This window comes from Cokeromyces recurvatus, assembly GCF_025118155.1.
Source record: "Cokeromyces recurvatus strain NRRL 2243 chromosome Unknown BX663scaffold_3, whole genome shotgun sequence".
Taxonomy (NCBI): domain Eukaryota; kingdom Fungi; phylum Mucoromycota; class Mucoromycetes; order Mucorales; family Mucoraceae; genus Cokeromyces; species Cokeromyces recurvatus.
Genome location: NW_026251389.1, coordinates 614535 through 631743, shown reverse-complemented (window position 1 = coordinate 631743; position 17209 = coordinate 614535). Strand labels below are relative to the sequence as shown.

At 29.4% G+C, this 17209-nt stretch overlaps 7 protein-coding genes across 7 annotated transcripts; 3 read left to right on the top strand and 4 right to left on the bottom strand.

Annotated features, from left to right (window-relative positions):
- The first annotated feature begins 16 nt into the window (after positions 1-16).
- BX663DRAFT_496727 (IucC family-domain-containing protein) lies at positions 17-2466 on the top strand. The gene is made up of 5 exons (XM_051525808.1): positions 17-665; positions 784-878; positions 1004-1731; positions 1828-2284; positions 2352-2466. Exons 1-5 carry the CDS (start codon positions 107-109, stop codon positions 2409-2411), a joined length of 1899 nt encoding a protein of 632 aa, XP_051386492.1. The 5' UTR covers positions 17-106; the 3' UTR covers positions 2412-2466.
- A 275-nt stretch (positions 2467-2741) lies between these two features.
- Positions 2742-4356, bottom strand: BX663DRAFT_427445 (uncharacterized protein; the record flags this gene model as incomplete). Its single annotated transcript, XM_051522621.1, has 3 exons — positions 2742-3599; positions 3694-4035; positions 4102-4356. The coding sequence occupies 3 exons, from the start codon at positions 4354-4356 to the stop codon at positions 2742-2744; spliced, it is 1455 nt and encodes a 484-aa protein (XP_051386491.1).
- Positions 4357-4665: 309 nt separating this feature from the next.
- Positions 4666-5472, top strand: BX663DRAFT_548680 (uncharacterized protein; the record flags this gene model as incomplete). The annotated part of the gene is made up of 5 exons (XM_051531094.1): positions 4666-4774; positions 4845-4943; positions 5022-5090; positions 5149-5292; positions 5351-5472. 5 exons carry the CDS (start codon positions 4666-4668, stop codon positions 5470-5472), a joined length of 543 nt encoding a protein of 180 aa, XP_051386490.1.
- Positions 5473-6156: 684 nt separating this feature from the next.
- BX663DRAFT_195579 (uncharacterized protein) lies at positions 6157-6926 on the bottom strand. Its single transcript, XM_051521721.1, has 2 exons — positions 6562-6926; positions 6157-6454 (listed from the first exon to the last, which is right to left on the bottom strand). The coding sequence occupies exons 1-2, from the start codon at positions 6780-6782 to the stop codon at positions 6226-6228; spliced, it is 450 nt and encodes a 149-aa protein (XP_051386489.1). The 5' UTR covers positions 6783-6926; the 3' UTR covers positions 6157-6225.
- Positions 6927-7145: 219 nt separating this feature from the next.
- Positions 7146-7769, bottom strand: BX663DRAFT_496721 (uncharacterized protein). Its single transcript, XM_051525807.1, has one exon. It carries the CDS (start codon positions 7691-7693, stop codon positions 7259-7261), a length of 435 nt encoding a protein of 144 aa, XP_051386488.1. The 5' UTR covers positions 7694-7769; the 3' UTR covers positions 7146-7258.
- Positions 7770-8157: 388 nt separating this feature from the next.
- BX663DRAFT_496720 (Alpha/Beta hydrolase protein) lies at positions 8158-10654 on the top strand. The gene is made up of 5 exons (XM_051525806.1): positions 8158-8485; positions 8587-8999; positions 9117-9373; positions 9481-9874; positions 9988-10654. The coding sequence occupies exons 1-5, from the start codon at positions 8209-8211 to the stop codon at positions 10465-10467; spliced, it is 1821 nt and encodes a 606-aa protein (XP_051386487.1). The 5' UTR covers positions 8158-8208; the 3' UTR covers positions 10468-10654.
- A 3650-nt stretch (positions 10655-14304) lies between these two features.
- Positions 14305-15574, bottom strand: BX663DRAFT_496718 (uncharacterized protein). The gene has a single exon (XM_051525805.1). The coding sequence runs from the start codon at positions 15457-15459 to the stop codon at positions 14557-14559; it is 903 nt and encodes a 300-aa protein (XP_051386486.1). The 5' UTR covers positions 15460-15574; the 3' UTR covers positions 14305-14556.
- Between the last annotated feature and the right edge of the window lie 1635 nt (positions 15575-17209).

Here is a 17209-nt window from a genome sequence, read left to right as displayed (position 1 = left end):
GATTCCGATTTAATTTTTTTTTTCTTATTTTAACTGTATAAATTTAAGAAAACTCAACAATTTTTTTATTTTTTGACTTTTTTTTTATCCCATATAACTAGCAACTATGCCTGTTCCTTCTAGTGATTTTGATAAAAATACATTTTATGCAACCTTTGCTACAACATCACGTTTAGTAGCTTGTTTGACAAGTGAATCTCTTGTTCCCGTTTATTTTGTTCCTAATACAGTCGTAAAGACAGAAGATAACTTAATCGGTCTTTGTTTATTGCTACATCCTGTCAAAACAGAAAACGAAGTTCCTGCTAAGGTAACTCTAGATTCTATCTTGGCTGTTGTTCCTCTTCGTGGCATTCCTATTTTGAATAATAAATATTCTGCTAATTGGAATGGCATCCGTTGCTCTCGTATTGATTTAGTGGATAACCTTGATATGTTACCTCATATATACTCCATTAGTATTACAAACGATATTTCAAACAAATTAAGCAGTCAGCTTACAAAACAGATACTGAGAACTGTCCTTTCTGAACAGACAGAATTTAATATTGTTGATGGTTATGATGCTGTTCAACTTTGGGATCGCTTTGCTACCATTTATGGTGTCAATAATAAATTAAAGGAACAAATCGGTCAAGAATTAGCTTCATCCATTTTATTTCAAAGTAAGTTGTTAAATTAAAATAGGAGGAGGGAGGGGGAGGGAGCACGTAAAAAGTAAAAAAAAAAAAAAAAAAAGTGAAAAAAAAAAATATGTAATTTTTGTCTCATATAAATATAAAGAATATACCTATGATCACCCAAAAAGTCTACCTACTTTGAACTCATCTACCGTTGCTTGGGAACAATCAGTTGTAGAAGGTCATGCTACACATCCTGTAAGTATACAGAATTGAAAAAAAAATAAAAAAAAAAAACTTTTTTCTTTTTGACATAAGATGATGATAATATGTAGTAAATTAATAATTACTAATTTTTCTTTTTTTCTTCGCTACTAATTAAGATGCATAAAGCTCGTAAAAGTTTTCCTCCTATGAAACCTTTAACACCTGGCTCTTACGATTTAGAACACCCCAAGATTCGTCTTGTCGGAGTTCGCCGAGAAAGCGCGACACTACGTGGAGATTACGAAGAGTTATCAAAGGATCTCGTGGATGCACTTATTGAAGCAGCAAATGAGGATGTACAAACTGTGCGTAACAAATATGATTCGGACTATGTTTATATTGCCATCCATGAACTTCAACTCCCTAACGTTGAGCAAAGATTTCCTGATGCCTATATCTTCCCTGAGCCATATAGTATCCCTGTTGAAGCCTTGGCTTCACTCCGATCCGTTGCTCGACCCGATATTTTAATCGGCCGAAGTGTCAAGCTCTGTTTAGGCATTAAAATTTCTTCTGCTTTACGTACAGTAACACCTTTTACGACCTACTTTGGTCCTGGATTTTCTTCTCATGTCGTACCCAAATTAAACTATGATCCTAATGTTCTTGCTGTGGAACGTGAAATGGCGACGATTTCTTATCGTCATGAAGATCCAGATGTTGCCAAGCATTGTAGTAGCGTGATTCGTGAAGCCTTTGAATATGATCCAAAGTATAAGGATGATTTATTTGTCCCCTGTGGTGTCTTGGTTGAAAAAATTCAAAAGCCTGATACAAATGAAACTCTTCTTACTCATGTTTGGGAATTAGATTCTGAACAAAAGAGAATTAATTTCTTAGAGAGGTAACTAATACAGCATATGATAAATATATACATATATATGTATTATAAACTTTTTTTTTTTAATCATTTCTTTTTTTTTTTTTTTTTTTTTGCTAGATATATTGATTTGGCTCTTCGAGCTTTCTTACCCCCATGTCTTGAAAATGGTGTAGCCTTTGAAGCTCATGGTCAAAATACATTAGCTCGATTTGACAGAAAGACAGGCCAACTTAAAGGCTTTGTCATTCGTGATTTTGGTGGTATCAAGGTCCACAATGAGACTCTTAAGAAGTCAACAGGCTGTGAGATTGATGTTTTACCTGATAGCTGTGTTGAAGCTCATACGATTGATGAAGTATTTAAACTTTTATATCATACATTGTTCCATTGTCAATTCCAACGTTTAATTCGTGTTTTGGGACTTCATTATAACGGCATTGGCTGGGAGATGGTTCGTAAACGTATGTCTGAATTAATACCTAAAGACCATATTATGTGGCCTATGTTTATGGAATCTGAAAAGGTACCTGGTAAATGTTTAGTTCGTATGAAGATTGATGAACTTTACCGTGATGTAAGTTGATATTTGTTCGTAATAACCTCTTGATTTATATAATACTGATTTATTATATTTTATTTAGTATATTTACCGTCCTGTACCTAATATGATTTTGTTCAAACCTCAAAAGGTTGAAGCTTAAAGATGTTTATTTTTCTTTCTTTCTTTTTTTTTTTTTTATTACTATTATATACTACACGTATAAAATTACTCATCATCGTTGGCTTTTTAACTTAAGTTTATCTATCTGTTTATTCTTTGTATACACATCTATTTTTAATTATCTCTTTCCCCTCTTCTTTCATTCTACTTTATTCTCCCCATCTCTTATAATAGTACGAATATTTTTCATTATTATTTAAATCTTATATTTTGCAAAGAAAACAAAAAAAAAGGCATATAAATATATAATAGTATTTTTATAATCTATTTTTATACATTTACATACATAACTAACTCTAATATACATGTATTAATTTATCTGAAATTGTTCCTGATTTTCTTCTCTTTCAATAAAAGTATTTAAATGATTAGAAATAGGATATCCGTAAGCTGTCATATCACTTATAGCTAAGGATAATCTTGGATCATTAGCATTTGCAAGAGTCTTAACGAGCTTATAATAACATCCTTGTAAAGGAATCATTCTTAACTTCTTCATTTTTTCCAGATACGTAAATGCATCTTCATAATCGGACTGAGTACACATTAAGGTAACCATTTTACTTAGATTGGATACTGTTGCTAAAGTCCTACCTGAAGAAATAAACTTACGGTAAACTAGCTTTCCTAATTCGGCGTCTTTCGCATGAATACAGGCATCCAAAACTGCATCTAGTGTCTCATCATTAGGCGTCACTCCAAATTCTTCTGCACGATTATAAAAATTGAAGGCATCATCATTTTCCCCATTATGAGCTAAAGCATGAATAATCAAATTGAAAGCTACAACATCTACTTCTTGAGATTCTGCTGCTATATGTGCAAGAGCATCTTGTGCTATACAAATCGAGTTTTTATCTTGCCCCACTTTGTAAGCTATTGGTTTAACGGTTCTCTTATTTGGTTTAATGCCCACTTTTCGCATAACTGTTAAGACTTTGAAAGTACTTTTGAAGTCGTTAGTGGATGCAAAGGCTTCAATCAATGATGTAAAATGACATTCACGATATCTAAATCCATTTTCGCCTATATATCGAATTACATCAGTTGCTAATACAGGATTACTATTCTCTCCCGCTAAATTTAACACATATAGGCATAAGCCTTCATCTGGCTTTAGATTATAATCTATCACAACTTTCTTCCAGTACATTTTCACAATATCATACTATTATCACCGATAACCAGGGGAAAAAAAATTAATATACATTTCTTTCTTTTTTTTTTTTTTTTTTTTTTTTTTTTTTTTTGGTTCTACTTACATTGCTATTATAAGCGGCACAGCGTAATGCATGTAAATATATAGATCTATCATAATCCTTGAATAAATCTAAATGCTCAATATCTTCTAATAACTGAAAAGCTAAATGAGATTGTTGTACTTGTATCGCCATATCCACAACGTTAATATAACTTGATAGTATAGGCTTTATTCGCTCTTTTTTCATCATATCAAGGGTATCCAATGCTCTTTCTAATTCAAATGTCTCTCGCATGCACAAAAGCATATAATGGTATGTTTTTGCTGACTTTTTATGGTTCGATAATTCCAGATAATGTAATATTTTTCCTTGTAATATTGGATCATGTAGAGTAGCTGCTAACTAGTACAAAAAAAAAATTGTAAATAGATAGTCAACAATTGACATTTAAACTTATTTATGCTTTACCTCTAAGGCTTGATGAAAGAATTGAAGCCTTGGGATTAGTCCTTGTGCCTTCATTTGATTGTAAAGTTCAAATATTTGACTTGTATCGTTTGTTTTTGCATAAGCGTCAAGAATAAGTTCGTATGTTCTTCGATTAACAGGCTCACCTGTTTGTTTTAATTGATCGACAAGTTGTAAAGCTTGTTCCAGAGCTGTTTTGGGATCAGATTGATTAGAATCTACACTCTTAAGTAAATTGAATATTTCATGATTCATCTTTTGAAGTTGTAAAGAATAATGTCTACAGAGTGGTAATAATCTAAACGATGGTACCCATGTTATGCTCAATGTACAAGATGGTGTTCGTCTATAGTTTTTTAAAAGTAAGTTTCTACCACTTTTAACTGCTTGACATTGTGTTGCTATTAAATTTCGATATAACATTAATCCAGAAAGTAAGTAAAATAAACAACAAGACCCCGTATTTTTTTCCCCTTATTTTTTTTTTCTTTATAAATGTATAAAAAAAAAAAAAATAGCGTTAGTTGAATTTTTTTTTTTCTTTTCTTTTACTCTTTAAACATCATGTTCCAAAGTAAAGAATACATTGAGCGTAGACACGGAAGAACAGGTACAGATAGAGCCTACTTCTTAAGTCAATTAGTACAAGAATATAACACGACTAAAAGTCAAGGTATATTCACTTTTTTTTTTTTTTTTTTTTGAAAGCATTTATATAAAAATAACTAATTAGTATAATATAGAAGCAAAGCAACAAGTGCTTGCCAATTTAGCTAACTTTGCTTATGATCCTATTAATTACGATACGCTTTGGGGTCTTAGAGTAATCGATTTATTTCTAAGTAAACCAATAAATTTTAGATATATTCTGTTAAAGTCGTCCATTCTTATGATTTTTTTTTTTTTTTTTTTTATTACAGATGCACTAACTGATAATGATCCGTTAATTCAAGAATTTGGAATGGGTGGTCTTGCAAATATTTGTTTAGGTATTATTTATAATAGATATAGAATAGAATAATAGATGTCACTCATCTCGTTTAATAGATCCACATCATCATGAATATATAATGTCACAGCCAATGTATAGAAATAACATTATTCAATGTTTGAGTTCCTCAAATTCAACAAAAATAAAAATTAATGCCATGACGACTTTAATGCAACTTATTACAGCTGAAAATTATCATGGTAAAAAAAGTCTTTTATTATTATTATTTTAGAGAATGCTGATAACATGTTTAAATAGTGATTTTGACAGCTGAGTTGGAAGAATATTTATTACAAATTAAAGATGATCATCAACATAAACAAGCTAGTAGAATGGCTGCTTTGTTTCTTATAGATTATTATCATCGCAGTATTTTTTAACGATAAACAGTCCATCGACCAAGCTCTTTAAATTTATGCTTCTGTCCAACTAACCTGCCTTTTGATATACGTGTATATAGTACAACATCCCATTGTGTTGGATGTGGAACATGTTGAAAATTCTCATCTGCATCATGTTGAATACATTCGAATATATGTTGTTCAGTAGTAACTTGCTGCCACACTTGTCTTTCTTTCAGTGTCGCCTCTGGCTCATCCCAATAAGCAAGACTTATGTGATTTATTTTTTTTAAACGTAACTTGACAATGTGTTTACAAGCATTGGCAAGTTTTGACAAGACACTATGGTATGCATCTGGTACTGTTACAGAAAGCAAAAGATGAGCAGGATCATTTGTAGTACTGTCATAGATAAGCAAACTTTTATTGAGATTAACTTTGGGTGAGGAAGCAACGTTAAAATTTGAAAATAAATTATCAACCATTTGTTTTATGATGTTTTGTTGTTCTTCATTAGCGACATTAAAGAATCCTGTCATAGTAATATGACAATCATATTTATTTGCTGTTGTTGGGCCATATTTTTTAGAACATGTCTCAAGAAAATAGTCTACTGCTTGTTTGAATTCTGCTGATGGTTCTAAATAAAGAATTAGTTCAATTGGAGGAGAGGCCATTTTTTTTTTGTTATAAAAAAAAAAAAAAAAAAAAAAAAACTTTTTAGATTTATTTATTTCTTTGTACATAAAAGGAAATATATATGTATAAATATCTATATATAAAACAGGTCTTCTAATAATTACTTGATTGTCTATCATAATTGGCACCACCAGCACGTCTAAGTTTAGTCATAATTTCATCTTCATTTAAATCTTGAATATGAGATGCAGGCACCTCAATGTGATAATTACGAAGAACATTCTTCACATCTGCAATTTGAATAGATAGTTTAGCTTTACGCATAATACCAACTTTATCACCACACCAAGGGATTAAAACAAATTTAATACGTTGAGAATATCTTTATGGAAATGCGTGTTCGGTTAATAAAATAAGAATCAACAAAATGACAGATGTGTTCACATCTTTCCTCCCCTTTTTTTTTTTTTTTTTTTTTTTGTTACTTACTCATCATTACTCATATTCATACGAACATAACCCCATCCAGCAACTTCTGGTTTTAACTGACCAATAAATTCAGCTAATCCACCATTACCTGTGCCTGCCACTTGAAGACGGTCTGGCTTACCATTAGCAAAGTCAAAGAAAGCCCAGTTAGTTTCGGTCTTGTCATCTCTGACATCTTCATAGGCTTCAGCAAGGGCAGGATCTGAAACGTTCAAAGACATGACTAATATTTAAATTCAAAAGTTCAATTAATCTGGATGATATTTTTTTTTTAAGAAAAAAAAAATAAAAAAAGAGAGAGAGAGATATGAAAAGTAAATAACAAAGTAATAAGTTTGCAATGTTAAAGAAGTAAGACCCCGATTTGATATGATTGGCTGTTATATATAATCAATTTTGTTGCTTTAAATACTTTAGGTTGCTATTCTGAATGAAACCATATTGTTGTGTATTCTTCTTTTTGTCATGTATAATTCCACATTGAATATTTTTTCCATAACAAAATTTGATAATGCAAGTACATTATGTAGTCTGTAACAAGTGTATTCATACTATTTGCTTTTTTTTATTACATGTATTGCTCCAAAAAAAAAAAGAGAAAAAATAAAAGAAAATGAAATGAAATGAAAATGAAAAAAAAAACAAAACCAAACAAAATAAAAATAAAAACGAGATGGAAATGAAATAAAACAATTATCTAAGCAGTTAACTTTTCTAATTCCTCTCTTATTGCTTTTCCTTTTTTCACTTTTTCAAGTTGCTCTTCATTTAGGGTTTCTCCTTTAATTAATTTTTGTTCCAATTCTGTAATTTGCCTTAATTTCTTGTTTAAAGCTTTAATTTTCTTTTCCTTGGGCTGATCTGTTGAAGGCGGTGTTTGCTCTTTCTTGACAGTCGTTACTTCTTTCTTTTTAGAACCAGGAACTTCCTTTTTTGATTTTGCACCTGGAGGTAAAGTAGATGCTTTACTAGCTTCTAGACGTGCATTTGAATAACGTTGAACATCTTCAGCTGGAACAAATCCGGGCCTCACTTTACGTTCTTTACGATAGGTGCCATCAGCTCGAATAGATCCCGGAATCCATCTTTCTTCTCCAACTTGAATAATACCAGCGTTAGAACGCTCTGCCATTTTATTTTATTTTATTTTATTTATTTATTTATTTTTTATTAACAAAAAAAGGAAATAGAAATTTAAAATCTGTTTTATTGAGAAAAAAATTTTTTTTTTTTTTTTTTTTTTTTTTGTTAGTCATATATAATAAGCTATTAAATGGTTTTCTTTATTTGGATTTATTAAAACTTCAAAAAGTAATTGCATTATTTTTTTAAAATTCAAAAAAAAAAATTAAACTAAAACTTATAAAGACCAACAAAAAAAAAAAAAAAAAAAAATAGTGCTCTTCACTAAAATAAAGCTTTATTTAAAACATAAGCAAATGATGTTCTTTTTTTTATTTTATTTTATTTTTTATTACTAGGATATTTGATCCGTATCCTCCTTTTTATTTTCCGGAATAAGTTTAACCGAATACTTGAAAGTTGTATAATAATAACAATAAAAAAAAAAAAAAACTTGATATTCTTTTACTTTCTTTTCTATGTATATTTTTTTTTCTTTACTTTTAATTACATAAAAAAAAAACCATGCTGGTGCCTCAAAGACTTAAAAAAATAGCAAATGTTGCCGAAAAGCAAATTGGGACACATGTTATCGACGCAAAGAACTTTGTATTTACAGTAGGTAAAAGAACAGTAACATCAATTACAACAACTTCAAGTAAGACACAAACATCAACAGAGACTAAAACAGTGACATATGCTAGTAATGAGGGCTCTCTGTTAGCTAATACGTTGCTGTGGGCTCATTTAATTCCTCCAGTGCCAGTTATTGTCTCTACTATGTATCGTCATTATGCTAAAGGTAGCACATGAATTATTTTTTTTTCTTTTTTCATGTATTCTAAAACTATAAAAATATATGCAAATATATGTGTATACATAATACATATGCACATATAATAGGTCCTCCTGCTAAATCTTGGTCACTTTCAACTGACATTACTATTGCCGTCATTCGTGATTTCCTTAATCGTTCAAATAAAATTACCGTTGAAGACATTCAAAAGATAAGTTCTTCTAAAAAACTGCCTATTCCATCCAGCATTAAACGTAGAAAGTTTGTGGTCCCTAATGAGTATAGGAAAAGGGCTGGTGATTTAATAGCTAAATTATTAACTAAAAAAGACGAAGAACGAATTGGTTGGAACTGGCAGAAGGATCGTGAAAATGCTCCGCCTATTAAAGGAGAATGGCTACAACAAAAGGGGAATCCATTAGATCCCAGTAAAGAAAGTACTATACTCTATTTACATGGTGGTGCTTATTATCTTGGATGTTATGGAATGTACAGACAATTCCTTTGTAGAATAATTAAGGTAAATAAAAAAAAAAAAAAAAGTTTAAATTTGAATTTTTGAAGCTCAGAAAACAATTATTAACAATTATTAACAATTATTATTATTAAAAAAAAAAAAATAAAATAAAATAAAAAGTATGCAAAATGTAGAACATGCGCAGTTGACTATAGATTAGCTCCTCAGCATCCTTTTCCAGCTGCTTTAGAGGACGCATTAGCCACTTATTTATTTATGATTGATCCTCCTAAAGATAATGATATACATCCTATCGATCCTAAGAAAATTATTATATCTGGTGATTCGGCAGGTGGAGGCTTGACCTTCGCACTTCTTATTGCTATTCGTGATTCTGGTTTACCTGCTCCTGCTGGGGGTATGACCCTTTCGCCATGGTAATATATTGTATAAAAGAATTTTGTCAGTTTACTTCTTTTTTTTTTTTACGTAAATTTTAATATTCTTTTTTTTTATTTATTTATTTACTTATAAATAACAATAGGCTGGACTTAACACATTCTTTACCCTCTATAATATCAAATATTATGACAGATTATCTTCCTCCTACAGGATTTAAACATGCTCCCTCACCTGCTTTAGACTATGCTCAACTTCCAGCTAGAGAAGAGGACTTGGAAATATTAAAACAAGCAAAAGCTGAGGCAAAGGCTACAATTGACTTGAATAATAACTTGAAAGAACCATTGTTAAATAATGAGTCATTTGGCCATCGAACCTCTATCGGTCCTTTTGGGGAATGTGTACCTGTACCAAGTATCAATGGAGATGATATCTATCGTATTCAATTTTATGCTGCTAATGAAGCACTTAAGGTTCCTCTAGTTAGTCCTATCTTTGATAGATCTCACTTGAGAGGTCTTCCTCGAATTTTAGTGGTATGGTTGCATATAATTTATTTTTGGAGAAGACTATAAATCTTTTCAAAATATAAATGCTAAAGTAACTCTCTTTTTTTTTCCGTATACTTTTTCTTCTTTATTATGTATAGCAATGTGGCTCTGCAGAGAGATTAAGAGATGAATCCATTTACGCATCTTTACAAGCAACTGATACATCACCTATTGCAGACGAAAAAACCGCAGCTTATGGGAAACCTACTCATGTCGCTTTAGAAATCTATACCGACCAACCTCATGTCTTTCAACTTTTGTTTTCAAATAAATCAGTCTCACGCTCCATTAAAAATTTAGCAGCCTTTGTACATGACGTGACAAACTCACCAACTCCCTTTAATAATAAAGATAAGAATAAACCTAATTATGTAACAAACGAGCTCTTGACCGTCAGAAATATTTCTCCTAATGGAAAGATAACGAACATAAAAAATGAAATGCTAAGCAAGTTTACAAAAGAAGAATGGAATGAATGGGAAAGGAGACTTGATAGACCAAGCATTAAGCAACGTATGGATGATGTTCTTGTTGCTTATGAGCGTATCTTAAAAGAAGAAGAACCACTTGCTCATTAAAAATTGATATTATAAACATATCCAAACGATATAAATCAACAAATTAACATTAAAAAAGACTTTATAAAGTACATTAAATACCTTTTTATGTACTAATTTTTTTTTTATGATTGTAATACCATCCTGTTATTTATCTGTTAAATATACTAGTAATAAACACTTTATATAAATATTTGTCAAAATAAAATATATATTATATGCTTATAGAAAAAAAATACAAAGCAAGTTATAAAGCATATAAAATAAAAGTACTGAAGAAGCTTAAAGTAATATCCTATATAACATTAAAAAAAAAAGGTAGAGTAACACAACAAAATGATGTAAAGGTAATACTCCTTCTATACTTGCCTTAATAGATTTATGATCTACAAAATAGCAAGCATAAGCCCAAGGCTGGCAAGGGTATTGTAATAAAAAAATAAGTACTTTCTGTTGAGAGTTACTTTTTTTTTTAACATTCCATATATTATTCAAGAGATGACATATGTGATGATAACTGGCAGTATTTTATTATTTTGTCGGTATACAGCAATTGCATAAATCATTCATCTTACAAGGAAGTCATTATTAGCTGTATGATTGGACTTTGACTAAGACTGGAGGTAATGAGTAATCATTATTCTAATAAATTGGCATATCTATTTCAAAATATGAAATGATGACCTCAGTTTAAATAATAATAATAATAAATAAATAAATAAATAAATAAATAAATAGATAGATAGATAGATGATTTACTAATGGATCCACTAGTTAAGAACATCTTCAGTGTAAACCTTTCGATTTAAGCACGACCATGATGTGATAAAAGATAAATATATTTATAAATTGGAATAATATATGTTCAAAGATAGAAGAATACTAGCCACAGGCCAAGGGATTATCAAAAGACCTAAAGTAAAATATGTATGAAAAATAGACGAAAGATTCGAATTTACATTTTATAAGCTTATATATAAAAACCCTATTGTTATAGTAAATAAAGCGATCGAAAGCCTAACAAAAACTTTTGAAGAATTCAATTTAAAAGAGCGAACAGTTGGTAATCTAAGAGAGTAACAAGGCACCCAGTCACTTAAAAAAAAAAAAAATGATCAAATTAGGCTGGATAAAAGATACAAATGAATAGTTGCATGTGTTCAAATGGATATGAACTATCTTTCCGACCCGTGTATTTATTGGATGACATCAATATGATACCGCAATCTGGTCGTGCCAGTCAGTGGTTTATCTATGATGGTGACTATATCTTCAACACGAGTTGAAACGCAGCCTGCCGTTTTTCCCAGAAGCAACGTAACCGTATTTTCAAAATGCGACTTTGCATTCTCTAAAAATGCAAGCTTTACTTTATATAGTGTAATCGCCTCTTACAGAATGCAAAGTCGCATTTTAAAGTGCAATTATGTTACCGTCTCGGCAAATGATGTCTTGGAACCATATCATTTTTTTTTTTATAAATGAAAGATGTGTAATAATATCTTTATTAAGGTATTAGAAATTTACAAAAAGATTAGTAAAGACAATGAGACTAAGCAACGATAGGTCTAAAGATCGATTATTTTATTTATTATGATAGTTATTTATATTATAAGAATATCTGAGAAGAGGGATTAGAAAAAAGAAAATACTTTGTTATTATGGCAAAATTCTATTTAGTATTATGAATGAAGGTGTATAATGCCTTTGAATTCATAGATCATGAAGAAGTATGTAAATAAGTTCAATATGTTTCTTTGATATCAATTGCCTAGCCAGATGCTTTTAATTTAGGGTCAAATAAAGGACGATTATCTCTGATTACCTCATTTTGATGATTGACAATATAATTATTTGATGTCAAATCATGATATACTGGCATGTTTATTAAGTTTACTCTTTTTATTTTCGCACTATTGAGCGAAGCCCAAGAGCAAATTTCTCATCAAAATCCATTTCTGTAAGAAATTAGAGTCGTATAAATACCCTTACAGACTGTGTTTCTTCTTTCTTTCTTTAATATAGCTCAGATTGTCTTATAATTTGTTAACAGGGAAAATAATATCTAGGAATTGAATAAGCTGTGAAATCACTAGCTTGAATTTAAATATTAGGAATACACTATTGGAAAGTTGTACCTAGATTAGTTGGGGTGTGTGTGTGTGTGTGTGTGTTTTCATTTATATTTCAATAGACATAAGGATTACAGTATCGAAGTAGCGTCTAAATGTAAAAGGATGATTGAAGACTCGTGTCTTTATGACACACGCTGACCTCGAAGGGCTTACTTCATAGCAGATATCTAGTTCTTCATCACTTTTGATCTCTTTCAGGTATATATATATATATATATTTACGTCTTCTGGCATATGCTCCATGTTATAAAACATATACTCATGCATAATTCCTTAAGATGCTCGTTCTTTGTAATAGGAGGATCAACTAGTTGTACAGGTTTACTTTTTAGCTTTGTTGGCTTGCTATATCAGTTATTAAATTGGACCATGTTTATCTAAAAAGAAATTATTCGAAAATTTGTATACTTTATATACACACACACCCAATCTTGGTCTAAGGAACTTAAATTGGGCTCTCTTCTTCCCCACACCACTAACAAAATTAATTTACTCTGTTTTCGGATATTCTCCTCTTTATTTTTTTTTTTTATATTTCACTTACTTCTAACAACGAGGATTTTCGTTATTCTCAGCCTTTCATTACTTCGAACCGGGTAAACCTTATATATTATTAAATAATATCTCGTGCTCGCTGGGTCATTAATAATAAAATAATTATCTGTAAGCGTACATCTATAATATGTCTGAAAAAAAAAAAAAAAAAACTAGCTAGCAATAATTACCCAACAAAATTAAAATATTATATACAATCTAGTATATTATAATCCTTGAAATACATATAATTTCTTGTAATGATCATGTAATTTTTGAAATTATTTATGTTATGATTTATTTCTATTATTTATAAAATAGATAAATAAATAAATAAAAATACTACAAGAAGCTGTAAATAAGTATATCGTTTACTTTGCTGACATTGTGTTCCATTCTGAAGTAATGTAGATCAATACCAAATATGTAAAAATAGAAAATATGCCAGTATCAAAACCTTAATGCAAAAAAAAAAAAAAAAAAAAAAAAAAAAAAAAAAATTAAACTTTTACCGAACATTTTACTTCGAAGATATTGAACAAAAAAAAAAAAAAGAAAAGAAATAGAGATAGAAAGAGAGATAGAAATAGAAATAAAAAATGGAAATAGAAATAGAAATTTATTATGTACAGAATGCATATATTATAGAATATTATATAACTGGACTATTTTTACTTGGAAAATAATTAATAATGATAAAGTCCTTTTTGCTTTTTTGTTTCAAGTAATATTCGGGCACTAAATAAATATGTTTTAGAAAAGTCCGTTTTCTGTTTTTTTAAGAGAAAAGAAAACTTCTTTCCTCATATTATTTTAATATTTTGCGTTTATTCTTCAGAATATAACTTTTTTTTTTAAGAAAAAAAAGGTACAAAAGTGACTAATAGAATTTTATTTTATAGAGTTTTCTATCAGTGTATCTATCCTTTTTTTTTTAAAAAAAAAAAAAATCGAGCCAAGCAATTCATTAAATATTAAAAAATTTCATTTTATTATAATCCGAAAATAGGTACTTTTTTTTTATTTTTTTTATTTTTTTTATTTTTTTTAACCAAGGATGATGTACCTATTGTATTACCATAATTGTTGTTTTTTAATTTTAAGTTGTACGAAATGTAAGAAATGCGGTTACTAGCAAGTTATTTATAGTTTACATAAGGCATATTACACCACACTGTTTCGAATGATATAATGTTTAGGAAATCAAGTTTATTTATTTATTTATTTTTTACTATTAAAATGATAAATAATAAAATTTAATTATATACAATTAAGGCGGAAATAGAAGTGAGATTATATATGTATAATTAGATAACTGCTGTAATAATTAAAATGAAAAAGAAGAAGAAAAAAGGATACAGGTGAAAAGGGGTAACTTGCAATAAAAATAGAGACAAAAATAGAGACAAAAAAAATAAAGTTTTCTCTCTTCCTTTGGATTTTATATAGAGAAACGACGGTTATAATTATTTATCCATTGTTCTTCATTATCGTATACTGGATCTTCTAATTCAAAGTTCTCCATTTTATGATTAGATTGGGTAGCATCATAAGCAAGTTGAAACGCTGTTGAGATAGGTTCCAAATATAAGAATCCACGTACTTCCTCCTTTAATTCACGTTGTTTAGGAGGCTCTAGAGCAACAGTAAAGGGGACATTAAAGGCGTTATCTGTCAATACCATACGTGTACGTCCCTCTGAGAGAGCTTCAAGTCGAACTTGGTTTTTATAATCAAACCTACACATACCCTTTGTACCATCTGCTTGATCTTGTTCAAACCACCAAACAGGTGAAATAGTACGACGAATATGTTTATTCAATTCTAATGTGCGACCGGCGTTATCACCAAGATTATTATTATTAGAGAGTATGGGTGCTGAATTATATTGATGTTTAGGGAGGGCCATGACGGTATGTCTTTTATTTTGAAGCTGACTAAGATTCTTATTAGAAGGAAGAGGCTTAAAGAGAACAGTACATGTTCCAACTATTGAGTCAGTGAGTGCGCATTGAGTATTTGAATGGAAAGATGCTTCAAGGATAAATTGACTATGTTCATCAAATTGAATCCATTCATTATTATTATTATCAGATTGATTTTTAGGTATTAAATTAGAGCGGCAATACCAAACAGGTTCAAGAGTACGAAAGATGCCACGAGCATTTTGCATAGAGGGACTTGTAGGTGTTTGAGGTAGTGAATCATTGGTTGAAGAGTATGAAGAAAGTGAAGACACAGATGAATTTGTTGAATATGTTTTATTAGATGCAGTAGATTTATTTGAATTACTCTTTTTAGACTTCTTCTTTAAGCCAAATAAGCTACGAATACTGTTCTTCATTTCTTTCGGTACTATTTTAAATAAAGAAATGTATATATAAAAAAAAAAGGTTTAAACAGAAAAAAAAGAGGTCCCTTTTTATTTAATCTTGATTTTCATACTGAGTACAAAAAAAAAAAAAAAAAAAAAAAAAAATGGGTATTTTACAACACTTTCTTTTTTCTTATTGTTGCCGTAAATTTCAAAAAAGCTGTTATAAAAAAAAAATACTTTATTTGAATTCCGAAAGAAAAAAAGGAAAAGAAAAAGTAAGCCTGGAAAATAACCATTTATTTTCATTTGTTGGGCTGATACAACTTTATAAGCATCAATTGCCAATTTCCAATTTTTTTTTTCTTTCTGTGAAGCATTGTTTGTCATTTTTTCGTGTTTGTACAACTATAGAAATAGGGTATTATGGATTTTGCTGAGTAATAAAAAGTAAAACTGGCTTCTCTTATTTGATGCTAAATATATTTTAGATGAGGTTCCGCCTGGTCTCTCTTTTAGCATTAGTATATTGTAGTCATCATCTCCCTTTCCCTCTTCTTCTCCTCCTAACCCCCGATAAATTCCTTCGTATATAACGGATTGACAAACTTTATACTTTTAGGCAATGAAACATCCTCCTAAAAAAAAAAAAAAATACACTGTACTATTGCATTGCTTACGCTAATGTGTAAATGTATGTACTTTTAGTTTTATTTCGGTTCTATAATTAGTTTTTCAATTCCCTTGTTATAGTAAGCAGCGTTTACCTGTTACAAGCTTCGTAATAATGTATAAATACTTGGTGGTACATCTATAATAATTTCTCATTTAATTTCAATTCACATCTAAATATGTCAAATATAATAACTGCATATAGAAACTGACCATCAGTTTTGAGGAGAAGAAGAAAATAATCTACATGATCTTCTTTATCATCGTTACATCTGATTGTAGATTATATGCATTCATAGTCTGTATACATATATTAAATGATTGTCATTCTTTTTTTAACATGATGGTTTATAATAAATTTAATATAATATCGGATTCTGTTACTAATAATAATACTTTAAATGAATATATGATTTTTATTTTTTTATTTTTTTTTTTTTTTTGATATAATTATTAACATTTATTTCTCTCTCTTCCTGTCCCTTTATTCACCTTTCACTCACTTTTCCCTTTAGTATCAATTTATATAGCGCATGTTTCAGAAAAAAAAAAGAACACTTTTTTTTAAAAAAAAAAAAAGAAAAAAAGGGGGAGGCGAGGATGAAATAACAAGTTGCATAAAATACAGAAATAGTAGTGTCATTTACCTTAATATAAGACGTAAATGATATAGGACTATAAATTGATATATAATAAATATAAATTTAGTATATTATAGCTTATATAATATGTTTCATGATTATAATTTGTAATATAAAGCCCTCTACTTGGTGTTTTCTTAAATAAACATTACATAATAATGATCCCTTTCAAAAAAAAAAAAAAAAAAAAAAAAAAAAAACACGAGGGGTTAGGTACTGCTGTCGTTGTAAATTAATGTCAGCCTGATCAAGGAATGTAATCATGGAAAATTAAAAAAGGAAATTTTATTTTATTTTAAAAAAAATAAAATAAAATAAAAAGTAGGAGAACGATATTAGGTTCAAAAAGACAACGAAATTATATCTCCTTATTGAAATAAAAGTAATAAACCTCATATAAAAAATGATGTAGATCTTGGACTGTCTAGAGAAGTCTCTTAGGAGTTGATGGTTTCACGATTTTCTAT